General features: G+C 39.1%; 3 protein-coding genes across 6 annotated transcripts; 2 read left to right on the top strand and 1 right to left on the bottom strand.

The window, feature by feature from the left end:
* Nucleotides 1–249: 249 nt before the first annotated feature.
* On the top strand, nt 250–13728 carry eml2 (EMAP like 2). 3 transcript variants are annotated; one of them, XM_072452523.1, is made up of 22 exons: nt 250–531; nt 5221–5436; nt 5730–5847; nt 5968–6069; nt 9164–9192; nt 9389–9518; nt 9698–9847; nt 10109–10178; nt 10361–10471; nt 10561–10656; nt 10736–10870; nt 11012–11111; nt 11195–11349; nt 11433–11558; nt 11636–11767; nt 11839–11906; nt 12023–12111; nt 12193–12290; nt 12368–12455; nt 12537–12632; nt 12720–12850; nt 12926–13728. In XM_072452523.1, exons 1-22 carry the CDS (start codon nt 456–458, stop codon nt 13049–13051), a joined length of 2442 nt encoding a protein of 813 aa, XP_072308624.1. In that variant the 5' UTR covers nt 250–455; the 3' UTR covers nt 13052–13728. The 3 variants fall into 3 exon arrangements, with proteins under 3 accessions (XP_072308624.1, XP_072308633.1, XP_072308640.1); XM_072452532.1 differs by lacking the exon at nt 250–531 and adding an exon at nt 3016–3139 and having other exon boundaries at nt 12926–13727; XM_072452539.1 differs by lacking the exons at nt 250–531; nt 5221–5436; nt 5730–5847; nt 5968–6069 and adding an exon at nt 6857–6980 and having other exon boundaries at nt 12926–13721.
* A 1117-nt stretch (nt 13729–14845) lies between these two features.
* On the bottom strand, nt 14846–20045 carry LOC140365931 (cullin-5-like). The gene is made up of 19 exons (XM_072452550.1): nt 19977–20045; nt 19365–19474; nt 18910–19009; nt 18666–18842; nt 18391–18532; nt 18154–18299; nt 17916–17996; nt 17751–17844; nt 17539–17669; nt 17342–17449; nt 17175–17239; nt 16946–17078; nt 16733–16864; nt 16531–16654; nt 16170–16345; nt 15922–16083; nt 15707–15825; nt 15505–15628; nt 14846–15418 (listed from the first exon to the last, which is right to left on the bottom strand). The coding sequence occupies exons 1-19, from the start codon at nt 20016–20018 to the stop codon at nt 15224–15226; spliced, it is 2361 nt and encodes a 786-aa protein (XP_072308651.1). The 5' UTR covers nt 20019–20045; the 3' UTR covers nt 14846–15223.
* Nucleotides 20046–20816: 771 nt separating this feature from the next.
* LOC140371419 (solute carrier family 35 member F2-like) lies at nt 20817–26360 on the top strand. 2 transcript variants are annotated; one of them, XM_072458556.1, is made up of 9 exons: nt 20817–20909; nt 21016–21110; nt 21225–21400; nt 21602–21729; nt 24591–24750; nt 24828–24984; nt 25156–25208; nt 25439–25593; nt 25946–26360. In XM_072458556.1, the coding sequence occupies exons 1-9, from the start codon at nt 20907–20909 to the stop codon at nt 26216–26218; spliced, it is 1200 nt and encodes a 399-aa protein (XP_072314657.1). In that variant the 5' UTR covers nt 20817–20906; the 3' UTR covers nt 26219–26360. The 2 variants fall into 2 exon arrangements, with proteins under 2 accessions (XP_072314657.1, XP_072314647.1); XM_072458546.1 differs by lacking the exon at nt 20817–20909 and having other exon boundaries at nt 20947–21110.
* The last annotated feature ends 201 nt before the right edge of the window (nt 26361–26561 follow it).

Raw genomic sequence — 26561 nt, 5'->3', positions numbered from 1 at the left:
TGTAAATCGTTGCCTTATCATTTTTCATGTTAAAACGAAATATTAGGCTATTTATTTTGAATGTGTTGAATTGGGGTGGATAAAATGGGCCAACAAATGGGGTTCAGAATGATGAGGAATTAGGACAGTCACTATTTGTATATTTTTAATGGGAGCAAAAAAGTTGCAAAATGTTTCACTAACAGGAAGTTGAATCCCGAAAAGCCCTGCTATTATTCTTTTGAAACCGGAAGTCGTGTTTTGCGATCCAACCTGATGATGATAGTGGTGAGGCAGCCGGAGGAGCGAGCAGAGTCTGTGCAGGTGGTGTGTGTGTGTGTGTTGTGCTTCTACTCGTGCTGAATGAATGAATGAATGAAATATACAGAGAAAGACTGATCTAACAGAGCTACCGAAAAGAAAAGCCGATGTAAATAGGCCCCAATAAGAAGAAAAAGAAAAGATAAACACGGAGGATGTCAGAGCGGGTAGCTTCGTGTGGGAGCCTTTATGACAGCACCAACCTGCTGCTACAATACTGCAACAACAACGGTGAGTTGCGCCTCTTATTTGGCCTGAAATAACCCAAGATTTTATGGATAGGGAATATCCCTCAAAGCATTTTGTTCTAAAACGTGCAGCGTGGCATGAAAACAAAAGTGATAAGCCAAAGTAGCCACCTGCATAGTCATGAAATTATTTTGTTATTTGTCAAAGCACTCGGTTTGATCAGGGTATCGTTATTATTAAAGGGACACTATGTAACTTTTCTGGTAGATGCTTGTAGACTTGTAGATGCTCTTTACTTAGAATGGCATTAATCTTATCTATCTCCATAGAGAAAAGCAGATGATGCCAGCAAGCCCAGTTACAGGTCAGGTCTGTGGAGAGGCGGCTGCGCTCACAGTAAGAATGCATGTTTTTCCAGCTCCTATTGAGCAATAAAATCTTGAGTTCAATAAATGCAAGATAGTGATGTTTAGTGTCAGACAGTGAAACATTACAGGGAAAGGGCCTCCAGAAAAGTTACAATGTGCACCTTTAATTGTAGATCTTTTCCCACTGTGTTTTGGGCTCTTCAACCCATGCTTATGGTACATTAAAACAAGTATTCATCATTTTATATCTATATCTTGTCCATGGCTGTCCTTTAGTGTTACATCCTGCCAAAGTCAAATATATGCAAATATTTTACTGTAAAGAAAAGTAAATACTTTTTTTCCCTAAAGCCTGTTCCAAAAGTTCAGTCTTGTATGCACATGATCAAACATTGACACTTGTCTGAAGGTTGATTGTATGTATATATAGGTGGCATAATGTTTTGTTTGATATACTATACTATACTATACTATACTATACTATACTATACTATACTATACTATACTATACTATACTATACTATACTATACTATACTATACTATACTATACTATACTATACTATACTATACTATACTATACTAAACTATAATGGCTTTATCCAAGTGCTTTGCATCAGTTTCCTTGCTCTCTGCCATCTGCCCTTTCATGGTAACCAGAGAGTATCTGTCCATCCGAGCTGCGCCTCAGCAGACTTTTACACTCACTCTTTATAACACAGCAATTTGATAGGACCAGTGAGGAAAGATTACACGAAGTACACATGTTTCAGTGAGTCCTCTCTGTGCTTATCTGTATGTCCGTTTGATTGGATAGAGATGGAGAGCAATTGTGTGTTCGGATTATGTCTATACCATGAATATATAAAGTCAGTGTGATATCAGTTTTACTTCATAGGTGTGTCCCTTTTTGTATGAGTTGCTTAATAACAGCACATGGTTGAGGCAGGTTCAAGATGCCTTCCTCTCTCATTCCCTGACCATTACTCTGTCTCTCTTTAACCCAAGGATTCAATTTGGGCATTATTTAAAGTGTTTAGTTGCAGTAATTCAGGGGTAATGTTGCTCTGTGATTGGTATCTTATTAGAGTTGAGTGATCACAGTGTTTTTGTTGTTATTGTTTTTGTTGCAACCTCTTCTCTCAGCTCTCGGCATGTTTTGAAATTTGAATAATCCAGATAACAATTATTTGATTGCCAAATTAGTCAACATTAATCATCCTAATAATAATTCAGTTGGGATTAATTAATCAACTTGTTTCAACCCTGATGTGATTCTTGTATTGTAGAATTTAGCATTGCAGTGAATTTAATTAAAAGTAGATAATTGTGTATCAAATAAATTGCTAGTAGATGTTTTTAGGGCTGCAATATTCATCGCAATCTGATCTAAATCACAATTTGAATGGATACAAATGGGAAAGGCTACAATTAGTAGTAAAAAAGTACCATCATTTCTTCCACAAAAAAAATATATATCTTATTCTGCATAAAAACTGCTAACCCTGTAGTTTTTAATATTTGGTTCATCAATAATCATAAGAACTAAAAAATTATAATCGTGAGAATTGTGTAGGCTCTATATAAAAAAATAAAACGACATGTTAAGTACATTTTTTTCGCCCTCTGAGACAAAAATGAAGTAGACGTGCGAATGAAAGGGAATTTACTGTTGTTTGGGCTTCGTGCCAACAATCGTGAATAATCATAAAACCATGATGTTTCTTTTCACCATTATCTGAACATTATAATAGATATTTTTCTAGAAACACAAAGCCCCATTCGACATGTTATGGTATATATTTTGTCCAAGAGGTATAGTGATCCATGTGTGCCATTGATTCCTTATTCACATTTCTTCCCGGCAGTGCTTACAGTTGTCCCCACACTGCTGCTGCTGATGCTGCTGCTGGTGCTGCTGCTGCTGGTGCTGGTGCTGATGTTGGTGCAGTGTGTGTGTGGTCCAAGCTCCTCCTTCTTTCATGCCTGTATCCCTGCCTGCAGCTCACCCGCCTGGAGAAAAGGACAAGGCGATGGGGGGGAGGAGGCAGGCAGACAGACGGGATGAAAAGATGGGAGTGGTCCAGGAAGTGAAGAGGGAGCTATAGTGTTTGTGTGACGAGGAAAGGGAGAGAATTGACAAGGAGGAGTGAGGGGATTGGGGAAAGTGCTGATATTAGGCAGCCTCTAGGGGGGACTGGAGTGTGAGGTAGTGGACTTCAGCAGCTCTGTGGTCAGATTGGGCAGACGAACTGACAAGCAGGAGTGACAGGCGATATGGCAGGTAGGCAAGATTTAACATAGCTTCACAGTACTGACCTCCCATTGTCCAGTAGCATTTCTGTCTGCATCCTTGACATGCAGACTCACCCCCAGCACCGCATCACTCTTGATTTGAATTAACATTTTCTCCTTCTCCTGCCTTTCTTTCCTTTCCATTTTTGCTGCTGTGGTCATTGATTTCACACTGCTCCCAATTTCTAAATCGTCACATAAAGCTGTTACTTTATGGGTTTATTGTTTAGTGTCTAATTAAAATGCAATACCTTTGCTGCGGGAGCCATGGAAAGCCACTGTTGTATTTAATTATGATCCAAGGGCACATAGCAGAGAGAAGGCACTGCAGCTGAAACCTGCTGGTCTTGAAAGGATGCATACTTAGCACACAGCATTAGCTTATCGAACCAGCATTGTCACATCATTTTGTTTATATGTTGAATCTACTGCTTTCGACTAGGCAAATACTGTTCAAATTGTATATATAAATGAAAGAATGCACAAACACTGCACATTGGCCTTGAATATCAGCAGTCAGGGAGGTTTAGCAATCCTAAAATGCCATAATAGTCCTTCTGTTTGTAACCATGGACTGTTATCTTTGTTTCTGTTTCTCATGAAGACTGTATGCAATGCCCGGTGATGACCATGGAAGTTTAGTCATTGCCCTCTCTCTCTCTCTCTCTCTCTCTCTCTCCTCCCACCTGCAATCTGCACCTCCTGCTGTTCAAGAAGTCTGCTTTACAAGGACCACACAAAGAATAAATGTCCTAATATGACTTTCAACTAACTTTGAGTTATAACTTTCAAATCCCTGAGCTAACGGTCTTATATTAATGTATTATTTTTGCATGGAATAGAGATGCAGCTCTCAAATTTAGTAGACGTCTAATACGCTATTTAAGTATATGCTTTTATTTTTAAGTTTATTTGCACATTATACAAGAAAATCATACCCTTTATCTTCACAATCATATAATTGAACAGAAATCAGAACAGGAAAGTCTCCGCACACTAAGTCCCAACTGGTCCTAACCCAAGACCAACTTAAAAATGTACAAAAAGAACTATACTACCATTATTATTATTACTACTACTATTATTATTATCATTATTATTTTTTTTAGTGATGTGTGAAGCTTGCTGTACGTGGCTTCATTTGACAGTGAGATAAGATAAGATAAGATATTCCTTTATTGTCCCACATGGGGAAATTTCATTCATGCAACGCCGGTAGATGTGACACAATAACAGTTTGCCCTTTGTCCTCAGTCCACATCATTTCTCCTGATTGACTGAGGCATGCTGGGAGCTCGATGGCCCCACATTTGTTTTACCTAGCAATACATTTCACATTTTTCACATTTCTTTTAGAATGTCCTGTCTACAATCTTGTGATTTAGGACAGAATAATCCATGCTGGGTAGTTTGCCTTTGATAATATATGCTATTAATTATTTTGGAAGGAAACCATGTTTAAGCAGAAACTGGTCCAAGTATTTAAACAGAAGATGGATTTAAGAGGTTTAGCCAAAATGTTTGTCCCTGTTGAATGTGGATTTGAGTATATTTATTGTTTGGCACTAAACATTTCAAATAGCAGACAGTGATACCTCTCCCCTTTATATTTGTGATCCTCTACTGCCACTGCCACAGAATAATGCAAGATGGTGTTTAGTGTTGTTTCTCCCCCTCTACCTGACACACTACAATGCCTGCGTCTAAATTATCAAAACCAACCAATTTAGTATTCTTTTTTCAAGACATTTAAAACCTTGGTTTACCAAGTAACTTGTCGTGTGTAGTGCATTTGTCTTGTGAAGTGCCCAAAGTTGCATTACTATTTTATGAAATGTCTTCCCCAAAAACACAATGCGGTTCATGTAAAACAGTGGAGATACTTCAGACTATATTGACCTGTTCCAAAGTGAACTGGTCAGAACAACGTGGCTCATAACAGCATGCACTGTTTGGGTTTGTGGGTGAACATATTTTTCACATCCAGTGCTGCCTTAGACATGACGATGTTCTCTGGTAAGTTGCGAGTACGGACCCTATAACACTTCTCCTCTACTCTACTTCCTGTAGATGACACAGTGTCGGCCAGCAGTAACATGGACATGGAGGACCGTGTGTCTCATCTGGAGCAGAGGCTCCAGCTGCAGGAGGATGAGATCCAGCTGCTGAAGGCGGCTCTGGCCGATGCTCTGCGGCGCCTGGGCTACTGCGAGGAGAACAGTGTGGGCCTGACACAGGGGGGACGGAGACCCCTGTCCACTGCTATTGCTGCCCCCCCAAATAAAGGTCAGACCAGAGACACACAGGGATAGCTTCTGTCGGAATCTGTCGGACTCGGAATCATCATCAAGTTATGATGGTTATATGTACAATTTAATGCATACAATAAGTGTTTTGGAAGCAGAAAACACTATTATGATTGATTTATTTCCAAATACAGTATACGCTGCTTCATCTATTTAGGAAACAAAGTATTCCTTTTCGTATTCTTTTTCAAATAGATACACATTTATATAAGATTCATATTGATTTGTTAGTTAATTCTTAATGATGGTGTCTAACAAACATACTCTTCTCAGTGCGTCAGCTGCTGCAGGCTCTGCCCTCCAGACCGTTGAGTAATGGATATGTTCAGCAGAAACGCATGTTCTCTTCTCCTTCATCTCCAAAGAAAGAGACAGTGCAGTCTATTAAGAGGTAAACAAGTGAACTCATCCAAACTATCAAATGTGTCTTCTGCATTTGACCCATGTGCTGCATTGTGTCTGGTGTGGTTCTGTCATTATCGATTCATCTTGTGATCTTGCTGCCCTTCAGAAAAAGTCAGTCCACAGAGCGTTTGACCCTGGTGAGGAGGGAGCTGGGGTTAGAGAATCGCAGTAGAACCACATCATCCAGCAGCTCGTCTGGAGGCAAAAGGTAACGATTCTGCACGTGAATAAATCATGATTACAATTTTCCATCCATCCCAAATTATTATTGTTACTGAAATCTACATGCTTCCTGACTCTGAAGCACAAAAGGTCACTATAGGACCTTTGAGGAAAAGAGAAAACCTAATTTGACTAGCGTTAATCTAAAATGTCAACAGGAACCAATGTGTGATGTTAAAGCTGTGCACACAACATCACTCACCAACAGAAAAAAAGGTATAAGTTGTGTCTTAACTTTGAATTATTTGAAATAGAGCTAGGTGATATGACAAAAATCTACCGGTAGTCAAAATTGCTCCTTAGAAGTTTGAACTTTGCTCCAAACCACAATCCTTTTGTGTACCTTTCAATTAAACAAAAAAGCATATCATTAACAATTAGAAATGACTGAATCTCAAAATAAACCTGATTTTATACCAGTCCATTTTATGTTCACACACTCCCTTGACCCATTCTGCAGATGGATCTCAAATAGCCCAGCAGTTTCGGGAGCCGCGGCACGGCCATATAGCTTCATGGCTAACCTTAACCTTAACCCTAACCCTAACCCTAACCCTAACCCTAACCCTAACCCTAACCCTAACCCGGCGCGGTCAAATAGCCCAGCAGTTTCAGGAGCCGCGGCAAAAAATAACATGGCACTTTCGCGGCTCTGTAGACACTCCCTTTTTGGAGACGGTATTACTTATGCAAACAGTGGAGATGGGGCGGGGCTTTTGTTAGAGGGGCGGGGTTTCAAGAGGGAGAGCATTATGATTGGCTGTGGACCTTCTAGGCAAAGCTAAACGTTGGCTCAGTTCTGGGGAAGTGGTTCTTGTGTTGCTCAGAACGGGAACAGCTCTGACATAATTATTCACTAAATAACGGAAAGCTTGCAGTCATGAAGAAGTCCTCCAGGTAAATCCAACTTCACTTCATTCTTTTGCAGTATTGTAGGGAGTGTAGTAGTGTAGCTTTGTTTAGAAAAAGCAAACCGAGCACAACTGAAGTTAGCAAAAGTATTGGTAACATCATGTAAAGTAGGAACTATGTTGTTGAAGTCATGCCAATCATTGCAATGACAATCAAAATATTTTGTCTTCAGTTGATTCTGTTGGGTGTGAAAATAATTTGTTTCAGTCTAAGTGTTTTAAATATATAGAGGAAGTGGCTTTTTGTCTGTCCCACATAAGATCTGATGCTGTGGTTACAGGCATGGCAATGGGGAGGGGCAGCAACTAACATGAACGCCAAAAACACAATTCAGAGTGCTTTGATGTCTTTGTTGTCTATGTTTTAGTTGAGATTCAATACATTACAACAAGACTATATTGAGATTTTGATGTTTTATTTACTTTTTAACCATTTTAATGTATGAGTCCATTGCAGAGGACTGGTGGGACGTTCTGCGGCTGTTCTGCTTACATTGCAGTAACAGTAACATTGATCTGTCGCCTGCCTTACATACATCAAACACGACCGACAGGTTTCTGACTGCAGAGCTACTGTTAAATTCATTCAAGACTGTTTGTGAACACAGAAATCAAGCTGTTGTTGCTGTTATATATGATGACTTATATTTTAGTTAACCCTGGCCTGGCTAATTTAAATTCACATGGCCATGAGCTGTTCTGTTGGCCTGCAGAACTTACGGGATCTGATTAGATTGTGTCTTTTCCCGTCCACTGCAGAGCTTCATTCATAATGGATCAGGATATGGGCCCAGCACTTTCAAATTGCTTTGGTTTACAAGCTGACCATCAGACCGCATGCCATTATTGGACTCACTCTATATGAGAAATGTTGTAAATGTAAAATTCAAGACACTTGAATATATATTCAAACTCCTAGAATAAAAAAACAAACAAAAAATATATTAAAAAATGTTTTGCATGAAAATAAAACTACGGAGCCCCGCAGGTGGCATTAGCATTATTATAAAACGGCATTAAAAAAGAAAGAAAGAAAAACATTCAGATTCAGTGATTTCTGCTTATTCCTGAAGAAGCATATTGACCACAGCCTGAGTTTAAGTTGCACTCTGAGCTGTTCATTAGTGATGCCAATACGTGGAAGCTCTAGGGAGACTCATCTGCAGAAAAGGAAAAATCTCTGTCTCTTGAAAGGAGGCAGGACCTAATCTCGATAAAGGCACAGACTCATCATGAAGGCCTTTGTTCCTGTGACTTCAGTTTTGCAGTTTAACATTTGTTTTTCCAAGTGTTAGTAAAATGCCACTGGTCTGGCTCCATGTTAATGAATGCCCTGTTTGTGCATTCCCTCCTGAAACCCGGTGACTGGGCCTCCAGCCGCATTGCTCTCAGCTACACACTTCTGTGGTCCTCCAGCCCCTTTCCCAGCATACACCGCTCTAATTATTGGATGTGAGACTGTCCACTCCTCAGGCTGGCAGACAACACGCACATGCTGTAATCATGCACACAGAGGCTTTTATGTGGTCACTTCAAAGGGACAACTCCCCGTATGAATGTGACGTCACGTGGGCAGACAAAGCTCAAATGTGCAAATGATACATCTTATTCTTGGTACTCTGAATATCCTGCTCAGAAATACAAGCAACATGAAAGTCAGACAAATTAATGTATGTTTGTTCTTCCAAGTTGTGTAAACAAAGTAACAAAGCAAAGATGGGTACACTTGCTCATCTTGTTTCTCAACACTGTAGGCCTTTTATTACAGTTTATCCTATAAGGCAGTTGAGTTAGTCAACAATTTTGCTTTGAAAAAATTGTATCTTGTGGGAAAATATTTGATTTTAGTAGCTCATTATGAGATGGTGCTGAGTGCGAGGTAAAAGCCTTTTTATTGCTCCCATCTCACTATACGGCTGTTGCCAGGTGACATTTCCCTGTGAGCTGAGGCCTGGAGCGTCCTCGAGCAGAGACTGACAGGAGCTGACATGTTGCACTGCAGCAGAGTGAGCACCAGGGGCTGTGGGATTGACAGCTCAGACAAAGCAGTTACCACTTCAGTTTAGCTTAGCTTTCAAATTTGTGCTCTTGTATACTGACACTAGCCCATAACATGGTGATTATGTTTACATTATAACTTTTGAATAAATGTCTTTTATTTTCTTCCAGCAAATCCAAAGAATGCACTGTTAATGCAGGTAAGATTCCAAATCCCATCACATTTGATCATGTTATTTTATTGGTGGTATTGGAACTTCTCAAAAGAAAACCAGCCTGCAGTGTAATATTCAGCTGCAACCTGATTGGGACTGTGAATTTGAGAATTAACTTTTGTTATTCCAATACCTGGTTTAATGAAAGGAAATGGGGAAAAACTGTCATGTCTTTTACCAGAGGATGGCTATGTGCGGATGTTCCTCCGAGGCCGCCCTGTCACCATGCACATTCCTGACGACCAGAAGGAGAGCTTCAGTCTGGACAACAAGGCGGCACTGCCTGATCGCAAACTCAAACTGCAGTGGGTGTATCCTTCAAACTGGCATAAGGCATTATTTTCTTCCCTACATATATATGAATACATGACATAACTCACTAAAGTCCAAATAAATCAAAATATGATCAAATGAGTTCCCAATACTTACTTTGTTATAATTAGAAGATGTATTTATCCTCCTGGGATATTTATCCTTAACAATGGAGCAGTTATGGCTATCGTGGGCGTGATTGTCGCTCAAACCTGTACTTGCTGCCGACCGGAGAGATTGTCTATTTCAATGCCTCAGTCGTGGTGCTTTACAACACTGAGGAGCAGCAGCAGAGACATTACCTGGGTCACAATGATGATGTCAAATGGTAAGCAAATTATTCATTTAATTGCAAGGTTAATGGCGATATAATGTATTTTTCCAATATCCCACTGTTTATCCTGCTGTTGTCTAACTACAACATTAGATGTACGATGTCCATTAGATGCTCATAAAAGCAGACATAATGTGGAATCATTTGCTGATGGGGTAATAATGACCACAATGGTACTATCTTGCCTGGATTTCACACTGGAAGGTTTAAGTGTATCTATTATTATAATAAATGTTTGTTACCTTTTCTTTTCAGCTTAAGCGTGCATCCCGACATGGTAACCATAGCTACAGGACAAGTCGCTGGAAACACTAAAGATGGAAAGGTAATATTTAGGCCATTTAATGTGAACTTGAATGGACATTTGGCATTTGTTTCATGATGTAACATCTTATCATTATGCCATTTGATACTATAAGTCATATAATGTATACCACATTAAGTATTAAAAGTAAAATGTTAATTCTTTATTTGTTCTAATTGGATATTATATCATGTTTTGCGCAGTCTCTCGCTCCTCATGTTCGTGTGTGGGACTCTGTGAGCCTCAACACGCTGCATGTTCTTGGGATGGGGTTTTTTGACCGGGGTGTCACCTGTGTGGCTTTCTCTAAATCAGTAAGTTTTATGTCTTCGATCATTTGTACTCCCTGTAGCAGCCTGGTGTTGATCATGACAGTACTTTGAGTATTGTTTCCTCTCTTCAGAATGGAGGTGCTTTCTTGTGTGCAGTGGATGATGCCAACGATCACATTCTGTCACTCTGGAACTGGCAGAAAGAGAAGCAGCTGGCTGATGTCAAGGTAAACTTACTTTTACTAGTACTAGTACTTTTACTAATACTACTATATCTAAAGTGTATATTTGTATCATAATTTACAGTGCTCCAATGACTCTGTATTGGGAACTGTATTTCATCCTATGGACGCCAATTTGATTGTCACATGTGGAAAATCTCATATCAACTTTTGGACCATGGAGGGCAGCACTCTCACTAAAAGACAAGGGATATTTGAGGTAAGCACAAGTTGATGATCTTAAAACATTGTGTGTATGTGTATATAATTAATATGTCTACCAACATTACTGTTTACAGATTGTTTATGAAATTATAACAAACGTCTTGTTTCAATATCTTTTGTTTCTTCTATTTTGTAGAAACATGATAAACCTAAGTACATACTTTGTGTGGCATTTGCTGAAAATGGAGATGCCATAACCGGAGATTCCAGTGGATACATCTACATCTGGGCTAAAGGTATAACTGCGTAATACATAATGTGTTTTATATCACACAATAAGAGAATAAGCATGTGCATACTGGGGTTTGTTATTTTTCAGGAGGTAATCGCATTAGCCAGGTGGTGTCTGGAGCTCATGAAGGAGGCATCTTCTCTCTGTGTGTGCTGAAGGATGGTACTCTGGTGTCTGGAGGAGGGAAAGACCGCAAGGTGGTTCTGTGGGACCATGACTACAGAAAACAGTCTGAAATGGAGGCAAGATTAGACATTTTAATGCATTATTTACGGTGATGGTGATTCTAACCAACAGTTTAAGCAATATAATGTTTTAAGAGCAGGTGGGTGAAGCATTTGGCCCAGTCCGAGCAGTCACAGAAGGAAAACAAGGAGAGCTCTTTGTTGGCACTACCAAGAACGCCATTATCAAAGCTGCTTTCCCTGACACGTTAACTCCAATTGTACAGGTATTTTTGCAGCAACTATAATTGTCCTACATATAGAGAATCAAGAATAACTAACCTGTGTTTGTGCTGGTTCACAGGGTCATACTGATGAGCTGTGGGGTCTGGATGTCCACCCCACTATGGAGCAGTTTGTGACCTGCGCCCAAGACAAGCAAGTTCACCTGTGGGACACCAACATCCACCAGCCCATATGGAGCAAAACCATTGAGGTTAGTGGGCACATCTGGGTCATCTGAGTCATGTTACTTTACATAGGAACAAAAACATATTTTCACGCTAGGATCAAGGACGGTCTGCCAGCTTCCATCCCAGTGGAGCTGTTGTGGCTGTGGGGACCATGTCTGGAAGGTGAATACAAAAATATTACACACAATAGTGGTCATTATGAGGTCATTTGCAGCATATTAGTATTTTGTTTTTTTCCCCCAAAATGCACTATAAATAATAAAAACATTTCATCGAAGGTGGTTGGTGCTGGACACTGACACCCGAGATCTTGTCTCCGTGCACACAGACGGTAATGAGATCATCTCCAATGTCAAGTATTCTCCAGGTAATCCTTGTTGCCCCAACTACACATGCATTATTAGTTTTCATTCTGTAACGGTATTACACCTAACCATTGTCTTTTCAGATGGAAACTTCTTGGCCGTTGGCTCACATGACAACTTTGTTTACATCTACGCCGTGACAGAGGGTGGCAAGAAGTACAATCGTGTTGGCAAATGCACTGTAGGTGTTAAACAAAAACATAGCTCAGTTGTTTTTATAAAACCCATATCACATTAATGCGTGTTCTCATTTCTCAGGGTCATTCTAGCTTTGTAACTCATCTGGACTGGTCCACAGACAGTCAATACCTGGTCACCAACTCTGGAGACTACGAGATCCTCTTCTGTAAGTCTCATCTCTGCACATGTAGTACATAAATATAATTGTGAAATTTGTATTTTGAATTGCTCTTTATTTTAATACCAGGGGAAGCCCCTAGTGGAAGACATGTGACCAATATGGATACAGTGCGTAATATGCACTGGGCCACATCAACCTGTACTTTGAGCTTCAGCACCTTCGGTAAGGTCGTACGGATCATGACGTAACTAGAAATAAATGCAAAACATGTTTTTCTTAATTTCATCCTTTTTTTTTTTTTTTGCTCAGGTATTTGGCCTGATGGAGCAGATGGCACTGACATCAATGCTGCCTGTCGTTCACATGATAGGTCTTTGCTGGCTTGTGCCGATGATTTTGGCAAAGTGCTTTTGTTCTCTTTCCCCTGTTCACAACCAAGGGTTAGTTTTCTTTGTCTAGTACATTGCAATTACAATTTTAATAGTCTGATTTCTTCTTCCACACCTTCTTTTCAGGCTCCCAGCCACAAGTACAGTGGCCATAGCAGTCATGTGACCAATGTGGCCTTCCTGCACGACGACAGTCACCTCATCTCCACTGGCGGGAAAGACACCAGCATCCTCCAGTGGGTCGTTGCTTAGTCTGAACTAAGTACTGCTCTACTCCTCATCCTATCACTGTATCAGTCTCCAGACCAATGGAGCGCTCCACTGTGCCTATAGTGACACACTGATATTAGTTTAGATGACCAGAGTTGAGAGGCATACTTGACAGATTTGTGTTGCTTGGATGTTAAATGCTTCTGCAGTTTACAGAGATGTTTCAGATACAGTGATGGGTAAAAAGTGTTATACATTAAAAATAAATATCCTTGAATGTCCCTGAACCTGCAGTCTATAATCTAAGTTCCACCTGTGCCTATTCCCAACTCATGTAACGGCCCTTTAATTGGACTTCCTGCTGTTGTAAGCAACAAGTGATTGTCATTTTAAGTGATTATACTTAATATGAACTTAACTGTTAAGAATGTACACTGCTGAATTTCCTACTTGCTATGTTAAGTTCATCATTGTATTAGATGCATGGAAACATGAGTAAAAAGATCTATGAACATTTATATAACATAACCATATGTAATCTACGGTAAATGCTTGCTTGTTCCAGGAGAGGCAAGAGTAAATTGAAATGGATGGTACTACCCTAAAAACCTTTAAAAAAAATATTTGAATGACATTGCTGCGACTGCTCATTACATATTGGAGTGTCAATACTGTAACTAAAATGCTGAAGTGTGTGCATGGCAGGGCCCTCTTTTCTAGATGCTGCCCAGGCTAGAGGTGTGTGCTCTTTTCTGAAGCTCTAGTGGAGGATGAAAGGCATTGCACTTACGCTTATAAAATGAGTGATAAAAAGCATCAGCTGCATGCTGGGAAAAAAACATTTAACATGGCCTTAAACAATGTGTTCACAGCTTTATTAAGGTATTATGGTTTGATATTGAAGCAAGAATTCCTTATTAGTTTCAGTGACAAGTGGCTCAACTATTGAATCTGTTGAACTTATTAAAAGAAGTCTAAACGTTCACATTACACACATTTGTAAACATACCCTTGGTCTCCTTGTTATCTAACACTTATTCCCTCAACTTTAATGTGTACTTCTAGTACAATAGTGACTTGAAAATAATCTGTCACTAGTCAACAGAACTAAATAAGGTTTAATTTGCAAATTACAGATCTCAGTTTTGAAAATTCAACAAACCTTTGTTTTCAGACCAGGTATACAATAGAATGTAGATTATATGGTAATAAATGAATAAATAAATAATATTTAGCAAAAAATTAAATTTACAATATAAATTTTTACTGAATCCAGTCCAATGTTTTCCTTAAAGTGTTATGTGATTGTTTCACAGTCACAGTGTGAGCCCTTATACTTGATAGCAACCAATTAAAAACAGACTATAAGCATTAAAAAAATGCAGGTGTGATGACTGCCCCAGTCATATCAAAGGTATAGCAAAAGGTCTCAATGTGGGAAATATGACAAATGAAAACAAGTTCTCGTTCTCAAACGCTGATAAACCTTGAATCTTTAGAGATGCATATAGTTAGTAGTCAACCACTTCAACATTGTATAATTTGCATTTTACAGTTTAAGTTAGAAGATACAGACAAAAACTGTAATATTAAAATACATGTTCAGATGTAGTTGTGTGTATGTAACCAGGTCTGATTTTACAGACACCTTTGTGACAGATCCTCCACCACAAACAGAAGATATAGCGCATGCTGTTGAAAGTACACTCACGACTAAAAAAAAAAAAAAAGACCCACACCATGCACACATACATTCACACACTATTTGGCAAAATACTGATTTAAATACTCCCTCCATATTTGCCTGTTTCCTCCTAGTTCTCCATAACAGCAGTGTTTTGCATTTCAGTTTTGAAATGCATCAAATGATGGCAACTGTGGCATTGTGAAAGCAAAGCGTTAAAAAGCACATCAGATTTTTTGCTCATAACTGCTGGTCCTCCTGTATTCTAATGTAAGGCAGGAAGTATGAAACATTTTTCTCTTCAGGCCAACAGGCAAGTGTAGTAGCAAGATGGCCACACTAGAGGGCAGCAGAGACAAACTTGTGCCTCAAACAGTGCTGTCACCAGACTAGCACAACACAAATACACCCACTTTGTGGATGGAGAGGCTCAATCCTTTAAATATTGTCCTTTTCATCAGATTTTCAGCTCTGCTGTTCTTTGTACCTCTTTCTTCTTGGAGTTTGACCAGTGACTTCATTTCACTCATTCAGGCCATGTAGATGAAGGTGTTAAGATCTGACTCATCTCTCTTTATGTATTTGTGTTCAATGAGCCATTCAATCTGCTCCTTGATCATCTTCTTTTGAGGTAGAAACATGTTCTTGAGGATCTCCACTAGCTCCGTCTGCAGCTGTGCATTACTGATTCTCTTCCTCATTTTCATTATTTGAATAATGGCCTCCTGGACAAAAGAAACACAATCAATTTATCATGTTCTTTTTTTTGTTCGATCTGCACCTTGAGTAACCCCTAGTGCACAATGTGTACCTGAGTTCGAAGAATCCTGAGCTGAACAATTCCCTCATTTTCTTCTTCTCTCATTCTCTCTGTTGTTAGTTGCAACCGACCAATAAGATTTATTTTCCCTCGCTTCTGGACTTTGTTGTTTTTACTGCCAAAAAATGTATGTTAGCAAAAAGTACAGACAGATAATTATATTATATCCTTTATAAAAAGGTGTCAAACTTACATAAGAGAGAAATCTTGGTTAACATAAAATATTGTGGCATCAGTGAAGTCTTTGGGCGAGTTGACAGGAGGGTCATAAGACAGCACTTGTCTCTTCAGTTTAGGGAAGGAAACCAGGGACTAGAGAAAAATTACACACATGTGTAACAAAGTTTATCAAATAATTACTATCACCCTCAGAAATTCTGAATAAATGTGTGGATAAAAATGTCTAACCCAAAGTGTGCGTCGCAGCTCTGCATCAGGAAGCTCTGTGGCCAGTTTGAGGTTCTCAAAGCTGATCCTCTCTCTCGGCCGCTGGTTCCAGGCAAACAACACTGCCAACTGAAACGTTGTCACCTCCAAATCATATTGACCCACCTCATTTTTAAAAGTGATCTGTGGCAGACAAAAACAAAAGCCATTAAAAAAAAAAAAAATCTAAAATAAATCGTATTAAAAAAAGAGACTTCCTGTGCACTCACAATGCCATTAGACATGAGGTGATGCCAGTGGAGTTTGCGACCACTGTGGTTCTTCTTGTAGAAATCCTCCACTTCAGGGATCAGGTCTTCCAGCTCAGTCGGTAACGAGACAAAAACCTTCTCACTGCTCCGTGACCAGGCGCCAGCATTAAGGATCTTTATGTTCACGCTGTCCGCTGCAGAGAAGAGACACATCCCATTTACTCATCAACTTGTTTAAAATTACAGTTCTGTCCACATTGTATAATTTAAGAGGGAATTTGAAAAATGCCATGTGAATGCAACCAATATATGCAAGTAACATCAACATACAGTATAATACCCTTGTTCCTCTTTAAACATCAATTGACTGATGATTTACCTGGTAGAGCCAGTTTGTTGTGTTTGTGCACTTCTTTGAAGACCTGGTTCAGATCCTCTGATACTTTAATATCCTGAAACATTCGGGCTAGTTTGTTGACATAATCAGCAGGCATTCCAACTTCCTACAGAAGATAGGGACACAACTGTCATTGAACTGGATTAAAAAATAGTCCACTGTGTGTGTCCACTGTGTGTCTTACCCTCAGCCACTCCACCATGTTTTCTTCCATCTCACTATCAGCAGAAATGTCAAGGATCAGGCGCCTTGTGAGGTGAGCTTTGTGGTATCGCATGAACACATCTTTGTTCTGGACATACTTTAACACCAAGAGCTGCAATTGTACATATGTTAATTAAAATAAGGCAGGAATTTTACATGTATTGACTTGACAGCAGAGAGCACGCTGCCTCACCACTTCCTTGAGTTTGAGCTCGATCTCCTCTGAGGTGAGCTTCTTGCTGAGCGGTGTTTTCCTCAGAAGCATGTCACAGTAGTTTGCCAACAGCTCAGGACACTTGGATTCAGGTTGTGTCTTTGTTCCTACACTAAAAGTATAAAATGGATAAGCAATTCATTATTTAGCCCAATTATCCAATGCCAACAATACAAAATTATTAACCTAAATGTACATTTTCACTTGCCCTTTCTGCTTCATTGGTAGATCCAGTTTAAATATTGTGGCATCATTAACAACAGCTTTGTAAGCCTAATAAAATAAGCATACAGTTTATATAAAGTAAATAGGTCACACAAATTATTGTTACATAGATTTATAAAAAATAAATTAATGTAACTGAAAAAAACAAACCTTATCTCTTGCTGTGAGAAAGCGAGGGTCGTCCTGAAAGGCTTCCTTAACCAGTTTACTAAAGCAATTAAATAAAGTCAGCAACTGCTCAACATATTTCTCGGAGTCCTGTACAAAAATACATGAGAATGTGTGAGACGCAAGAACATGAGTTATATATATTGTAAATGTTTACGTTAGAATGCTGGAGTACATACAGTGGTGATGGTCTCAGCAGCAGCGACCATGTCGGCTAATCCAGCACTGACGATGTGCTCCTCAAGATCCTTCAGCATGGGATCAATGCCATTAGGAACTTTGTCCATCAAAGAAAACATAAGTTGCAGCTCTGCTTGACAAAAAACAAACAAAGGTTGCACAAAGGGAGGACTTGGAAAAAAACAGTGTTGCCCACATTAAAATTACTCACTGTCTGTCTCATTGTGTTTGATCATTGCTGGGCAGTCAGCGAGGATTGTCTCTTTGAACAAAGTTACAAGTGCATTCACACAACATTCCATAAGCTATACAAAAAGAAAACATATTAGAATTGATTGAAGTGATTAAACACATATTTTGTAACTTAGAAACGTACTGCTTGAACAGAGTTACATTCACGTCGTGTCTCTAGATATCTAAGTGCTCTCTTTTCCTCTTCTCTCAACTTTGCATCAGCCTGCAAGAACAAGACAAAACAATTTGTAAATGTTTTCTTTCCAACTAAACTGTCAATACCAAAAACAGGGAGACCCTATAATCTACAAGACATCTTCCTATGCTTACTGCAGCTGCAATTATAACACATGAACCACAAATGGTAAATGCTTCCTTACATATTTCATGTAGTTTTGAACACCGTTCTGTTGCAAGTACGAGGGAGCTTGAGTACGGTAAAACCTCTCTGTAGAATCTAGATAAGCCTTTTCAAAGTTGTCTCTGTAAATCTGCAGCATGTCCTCCGGATTCGAGCATAGGTTTACTAGACAGACATAAGAAGATGCCATAAGAATGCTATTAGCCATTTTAATTCTCAACAGCAAGACTTTTTATTTGTGCAATTTATTCCTTACCATATGATTCGCGAACTCCTATAACTAACTGCGAGTCAAAGGCCTCGCCCAACCTTTCAGCGTGGACCAGTTTCATGGCACTGTCCTGCAGCCGAGTCTTTATGTTTGAAAATATTGATTCATTCCAAGTGTCCAACATTAGCTATAAAACAAAGAAGAAAAAGGCATGTCTACTTGACAACATTTAAAACTCAACTAGTTCCAATTATACCCATGACTGATGTATATTTGCACGCATCATAATATTTACTTAATCTCGTCTTGTGCCCTCTTACCTTACGCACTATACTGTCCTCCATATTGGATTTCTTGTTGCTGCCCTGTTTTCCCATTAGTGTGATCTCCAGTTGACAGAAAGGCTTGGGCAGGATGTCGCACTGAGTAAAAAACTTTCTCCACTCCACGATGTAGGCTTTAAGAAGCGCTGTGTCGTCCTGGTGGCTCAAAACCCGCTTAAAAACAATACGATTATGTTCAGCTGTTATGAACTCACAATAATCAGGATTTTCCTCTACTTACAGCCTGTGCTTGTTTGATGAACTCTAATATGTCTTCTTTAAGGGCCTGGTGAATCTTGGCGGGTCCTTTGTCGTCCCACAAGCAAACAGCGTGAACATCCCTGAGGTGAGCATAGCGTAATGAAGGTTAGGTAGAAGATATATCGTAAAATCTATAGCATCATCGATATTTTCTGCCCTTTTGTGGTTAATGTCATGGCCCATTCATATTTTGTGCAAGACTTGTACCTTAAACAAGATATTAACAGGCACATTGTAGCCCATTTCTGTTGGTATGCTAACATGTTGTCTAGATATCACTACAGAGAGGCAAATAAATATTGAGGTACACATTTTACTCTATCATGAGACTAGTGAAATCTATGCTTTTTCAGTGAATCCTGTCATTTTCTTTATGTTGTAGTATGCGGTTCTTCAGTGGGTAAAATCAAGGGGAGAAAATGAGTTGTGACTTACGAAAACAGGTCAAACCACTGCTGCTTTGTGACTGACTCTTGTCTGAGAAGTTTAAGAACAATGGGTCGCATCAACTCCCATTTATCCTCAAACTGCAGAGACCCTTTGTTCTGGAGGAGACACAGAGAAAATAAGGGATTAAAGCACTACTTCTACATGTTTTCCGACGAATGCTAGCTGAAATTGTTGTAGAGTAAAAGCTATGAAGAGCAAAGCTATCGTCATTTGTCACAGTTCTATCAAAGCGAGTGTATTTGTATCAGATTTAATGTATTGTTGTGAGTCCAGTGGATGTTTGTGCTGCAGCTGCATGTAAAACTGAGCTATAAGCGGACGGTTACATTCACAGCGCATATTTTGAGTAAATGTTTTGGAAAAGGGCACAACATAGTCATAGGGAAAGAAGAACAAACTCATAACACTGGACCCTAAAAATGACAATGACAGACAGTGACTTGACGTACAATTTATCTGTATTTATCAGCTACGTTTGTGTTTCAAACATGTACGCTTGTGATATCGCGTCAGTGCACATTAAATGTCATATAAAGATGAGGAGCTACGAGCGGCTCAAAACACTGCGCAAAAGATATTTTTAAACCTTCTTCTTACCTTTAACAAATTAGACGACGCCATGTTTCTGCAACTTATCATCGCGCAGACTCTCGCGAGATCAGCGGTCCCAGATGGCCCTTCAGTGAGGTAATGGTTAACGCTGCACTCAAATTCACTTTCTTGTAAAGGATTTATCTCTTTGTTTCCATCATAAACGTAGTTAGTGTTGCATGACTCGATAAGGAGTCTTATAAACGATGTATATGCTTCATTTATGTATTCGTGGGTTTCAGCTTCCTGTTTATTATGCACTACCAGTCAAAAGTTTGCACACATTTTTTCCATTTAGTGTTTTTTCTTCATTTTAATTATTTACTATGTAGATTCTCACTGAAGGCGTCACACGTGAACACATTTATAATCATCTAATTGGTTTATTTAGTATGTAGGTAGAAAGTTAACAAATATAAAGAATAACAGTGAATGAGGCATGTTCATTCACAAGATAAAATAATTAGCTTTGAATTGTGAATAGCTCTGATCACTCTGACACCCATGGCTAGTCTAGCTCTAGCTACTTAATTCATGGCAATCTATCAAAATGTTGACCTCACATCAAGAATGATTTAGTTGTAGATTCTGTGATTTGTTTATTTTATTTAGCAAAACTACCCTTGAGTTGCATTTTGGGTCACCTTTACTTCAACAATTATACTTTAGATATATAGCCAGTAGCCAACTAGTTGATTGAAATCACAAATTTATCACTTGATACTATATATAAGTATCTTCATCTATAAGCATGTTTTCAAATGTAGCTTATTGGTTTCGATCAGACTACTTCATGACATATATACATCCTCAGCCTCAGCTTTGGTAATTCCTGTGTGGAACCTAAAGAAAAATGTGATCAGTGTCATGTGAGACTGATAATGACCTGGAGCCTATTCGAACAGTAGCTCTTCATCTTCCATTCGCATGTAAACAATGGTAAGTCATCTTTGCCCTCTGACTAAGTTAATCATTCAGCTTTGAAGTAGCAAGTGTGAGTGTGAACATTTCTGTGTCGTGCAAATGAAACATGGCAACTGAACAGACTCAACAGGTATTTAGGGACCTGGATTCTGACAATAGGAACAATTCCTGCTTGAACACAATGAGGAAGTTCAACCTGCATCAACATTTTACGTGGTGAGTGGACAGGTTTATAAGCCGCCTAAGAAGTGCTGTTGATATAGTTAAAACAAAAAAAAATCGTATTGTTAAATATGGCATTATGCTGTTGTTTTGATCTTGTTTCCTCAGGCAGCTGGCTAAGACCTTGGCCATGGGTCAGGGTCTGGCCGCACTCATTTGTGGCACAGCCATCACCTCCCAGTACCTGGCGACAGACTTCCATGTGAATACTCCTATGCTACAGAGCTTCCTAAACTATGTGCTGTTGTGTGTTACCTACATTCCAGTTTTGGTCTGCAGAAAAGGTACAAAGCAGAATACTATGCAGTCAGATGTTCTAATCAAAATATCAGGTGGCACATACTGCTGAGTACAGTGGCCACAAGTTTGAGGGATTCAAGTTATGACATTACATACAAAATATTGTTTAGCTTTCAGGTAAATTACACCTGCAGTATAATTGGACGTGAGAACTGATGTTCAGGTTGTTCCCCTTTAAAACACAGGGGATGAAAATGTTTTACAGATTCTCAAAAGTAGGTGGTGGAAGTATGTCCTGCTGGCTCTAGTGGATGTGGAGGCCAACTACACCGTGGTTAAAGCTTACCAGTACACCACCCTCACCAGTGTTCAAGTAAGTGCCATGAGACAATACACTGTTTCTGAATATATCTTATAATAACAATTAGTTCACAAAATAAATAAAACCATGCTGTATAGTTTTTGTAACACATCATAAACTACTTCAATTTATTGATGGGTCCATGATGCATAAAACTGACGCTATCAAATATCTTGGACTTTGGCTGGACCCTTAGCTTAATTTTAAACCACATGTAGATTATATGAGTAAGTAAGTCCTCTTTTCAGCCATATTACTGTGTCTCAAGAAGTTAGAAAAATAATCATTACTTGGTTTTACCTATCACTGACTATGCTGATATAAAATATCAAAATACACATGACTCATATCTCAGACCACTGAATGAACTCTTCAACTATCCATGTAGATGTATTCTTAAATGTCCATATTACACTCACCACTGTATTTTATTTGGAAAAACTCAGCTGGTCACAACCATTCAACTGACGACAAGTGCATTGGATTCAATTCATTTTTTAAATGCATCTTTCTTTTGTCCCCTCAAACAAATTCTAACTCCAGTAACCTCAACATCACTGTCTCACTTTGTCCGTCCCAAGAATCTACAAGGTCATCAATCCAGTACAAAGCCCCTTCTCATTGGAATATGTTGCCTATATTATTCTTAAAATCCTTAACCTCTTTCAGTGAGTCTAGTTTAGATTAGCTCTCTACGTTCCAATATTGGAGAAAAATGCTGCTGTGACGATGCTATAATAATAATATGAAATATAGCCGCAAGCGGCAATGATCAGCCCTCGCCACGCCGCCGCCACGCCGCAAGAGGAGGGGGCGCTAACGCGCCCCAATTGTCCTTTTATTACGCCTACTGCTGAATCTGTGACGCTGTCACATCTTCTCCCCTTTGTTTTACCATCAAAAAGCTATTTTATTTTGAATTCTTGGCAAAATGTGCGGAGAGACCGTGACTTTTTGAATAAAAATGTGGATAACTTTTGATGGTCCTGAAGATGAGTCTCACCAAATTTCAGGTTAATAGGGCTAACGCCCTGGGAGGAGTTTGTGAAAGTCTAAAGTGTAAACATGTTCTGGCGATTTCCCCATTGGAATAACATGGGAGGTTTTGGTCATTGCTACGGCAAAACCATAACAATTATGACATGGGTCTCATTGACTTTTTTGATGGGGATGCCAAAATTGAGTTGTGTGTCAAATTTCATAAAATTTCGCAAAACTAAACATTTAACCTCCATCTAAAATCTGTAGGGGGCGCTGTGGTGCCAAATTAATTTATTTCACTTCAAGTAGGTTTAGCGCAAAGAGTTTAACAACTGATTCTAATTTGACGCAATTCGGACTTTATCTGCGCAAACGGCAGAAATGTTAAATCTGGGAGATTTCTGAAATTCTAGCTAAAGTTTGCGGCTTCGCCGCACAGAGACCGTGACAGGTATCAATGTAATTTGAATAACTTTTGATGTCCCACTCCTCAGTAGCATTTTCACCAAATTTCAGCTTTTTAGAGCCAACGCCCTGGGAGGAGTTCGTAAAAGTACGACGTTTGGAAAAACTCCCGAGTCCTGCTTAGCCATTTTTGAATTTGGTTGGGCGGACGGCGTTGCCGTAATAATATTTTTTACTTCTCTTGTCACCATCTACCTCTGCGCCAAATTTCATGATTCTACGATCAGATTTTTTTTGGGTCATTTCCTATCTCTCAATGCATTTTTGGTACATTTGGGGGCGCTGACGCACCAATTTTTTTATTTTAGAAAAGGGAAATAGCCAGAATGTAGAGAGGCACGATTTTTAGAGGTGTGCAAATTTTTGTGACTTTTCGTCAATGTTCACTGGGTGAAAAATAGGAGGGTTGGTCCCGAGAAGAAAGAAAGAAAGAAGAATAATATTCCGATGCGAAAACAATGTTTCCCATTTTACAAATATCATAAACTATACATTTTCGGCCTCATGGTGTGGGTCCCTGGTCACTGACGGGTACTTTCGTTAATTTTGAGTGGGCTCCGCCCACTTTGTGTTTTTGGCACTCTATACTATTTTTTCAAACTGAGTCCAGATGACTACAACTGAAGCTTTTTCTACTATGGAACACGCCTGGACGAATGAGGGATTACACCGACACTCTATACAGTAATAATGTTAAATTTTTGCATTACATGCTTATATGCACGGAACATGCAAGAGATGGGGAACGTATTCGTGAGCTACTTAGGGCAAATGAGTGCTCGTCATCCCAATGTAAAGCGCTCGTTTAGTGCGCACTTTTGCACGGGCTTCGCCCGTTTACAACGGTAATGTTCCATTTTCCTACAACTAATTAGTATGCACGGGGCGTGCGTGAGTGAAGGAGTGCGTTAGTGAGTGTTTGGAAGTGGGCTCACGACCTTACGAGATTAATAGGCCTCTCGCCAGCTTATGGCGCTCGGGCCTAATTATACAAATAATACCAATACCAATAACAACAACAACAACAATAATAATGATACTCTCTATTACACTAGAGTAATAATAATACTATATCTTTGTAGTGTATATTTGAGTAAGTGTTTTCTCCATCCCTGTGTGTAATGGGGGAGTTCTAAACGTTTCAACTTAACTTTCAGTTTGTAGTGATAATTGCCTTTTGGGCCCTTTCTGCTATGGATCCTGTACTATTGAAGGTCTACTACACCAACTTACATTCACGTGTAACTCTGTCTCATACACTGTCTGTGTCTTGTAAACTGTGTACTGTGTACTGTATACTGTCTATTGTATTGTATTTATAACAATGTCTTCTTAATATGTGTTTTGGACCCCCTCGAAAATGAGATGGTACAATTTAAAATTACGGTTGTACAGGTATAATTTTGTGCTTTTCCACATGTACCAAGCTGCTCGACTGCTTTGTGGTCCCGGTTCTCATGGTCTTGTCCTGGTGGATTTTGAAGACCCGCTTTAGACCAGTCCACTATGCTGCTGTGTGCATCTGCGTGCTCGGAGTGGGAACTATGGTGGGAGCTGATCTGATGGCAGGACGAGACCAGGGCTCCAGTTAGTTTATTACTTAATCTTTTTATAAATACTGTTCTTTCAGTGTAGCATTTTAACATCTGTCTTAACGCTCTCAGCTGCAAACATCTTGTTGGGTGATGGTTTGGTGTTACTCAGTGCCTCAATGTATGCAGTCTCAAATGTGTGTCAGGAGTACACTGTGAAGAACCTGAGCCGAGAGGAGTTCCTGGGGATGGTCGGCCTGTTCGGCACAGTCATCAGCACCTTACAGATGTGAGTGACCTTGTCCTGCTAGCGTAATATGACATGCAACATTGTCACGTGATTACACTTTACATTACATAATAATTATCCGCCAGTAATCTAAACACAATGTTTGAAAGAAGATATTATCGTTTTTGTACTATGGTTTAGCTCGTAGTAAAAGTATGTCTCTTTTTACAGGGTGATTCTGGAGCGCAATGACATTGCTGCCATCCAATGGAACTGGAAAGTTGGTCAGTTTATGTTTTGTTAGAAATCTGTGTGCGTGCTGCGTGCGTGCGGGTGTGTGGTTTTTGTACTGCTTTCTATATTTTCAATATCTTTTCCATATAACTTATACAAAATATTTGACTGAATATAGACACACAATTATTTCAAATAATAATAATATTTTTTTTTCTTGTAAAATGAAGTATCCTTGATGTAATAAAGACGAATGTATATACTGTATATATTTTCACAGGGCTGTTGTTCTGTGGCTTTGCCTTGTGTCTGTACACACTCTACAGCTGCATGTCCATCGTGATAAAGCTGAGCAGTGCCACTTCAGTGAATCTCTCTTTACTGACTGCAGACCTATTCAGTCTCTTCTTTGGGTTTGTCCTCTTCCACTACACGGTATATTATATAAATTTATAAAATAACTGTACATTATGACTACTATGCAATGTACACAATATATGTGACAACTCTAGACTGTATTTTATGGCAGGGGGGGAACCCCTGCTTTATGAAACTGTAAAGTTCTGTCCTTGGACAGATTACAGGTCACCACGTCCCAACTCAATGTCAGAGCCATTAAACTACTTTCACTGCCAGAGCAATTGATTTTGTGCAAAATTCATCTGTTGTTAACGTCCTGCTTTTAGTGACACATGTCACACATTCATAAGACTAGAACTACAGTGTTACAGTTTTAACAGCAAGCAAATACTCAAACACATTTTGTTCCCTTTGTCTTGATCTTCAGTTCTCTGGACTTTACCTGGTCTCACTGGTCGTCATCATTATTGGCTCCATAATGTTTAATGCGGTGCCCACTCGGACTAACCTCGCAGACCCTCCTTCTGTCTGTGAAGAAGGCTTCTGTGAAAACCCAGTTGCAACTCAAAATTACTTCACAAACCAGGAAGAGGAGCTTGACGCACAAGAGAAGACAAATGTTTCAGGCAAAACCTGTGAATTTAAAGAACAGACTTACCAAAATGATGATGTTGCTGTTGCTTGTAGCACTAAAATGTAATCTATTTATACCTCAATAATTTCAATAATATACATAGACTTGTGTATATAATCCTCACTGTCTGTAATTGTAATTGATTACACAGTTATTTTCTTTTTCATGTATTTGTCCCCTTGTTACAATAAATTTGAGTTACTGACATCAAAAAAATATTTCTGAATTGGAATTTCATACAAACTATAGAACACTGAAACGAAGTGTATAATGTAAGGCCATAAAAATGTTGTTAACTGTTAATTATTATTATTGTATAATAATGAATTCCTTGCAACTTGATTTAACTGTTTTTAAAATGTTTATAGTCACAACGCAGATTTTTTAAATGCACTATTTATATTCCCTT

This window comes from Eucyclogobius newberryi, unplaced genomic scaffold, assembly GCF_026437365.1.
Source record: "Eucyclogobius newberryi isolate DKJ021-1_F unplaced genomic scaffold, fEucNew1.0.hap1 SCAF_10, whole genome shotgun sequence".
Taxonomy (NCBI): Eukaryota; Metazoa; Chordata; class Actinopteri; order Gobiiformes; family Gobiidae; genus Eucyclogobius; species Eucyclogobius newberryi.
This window is presented reverse-complemented; position numbering and strand designations above follow the sequence as displayed.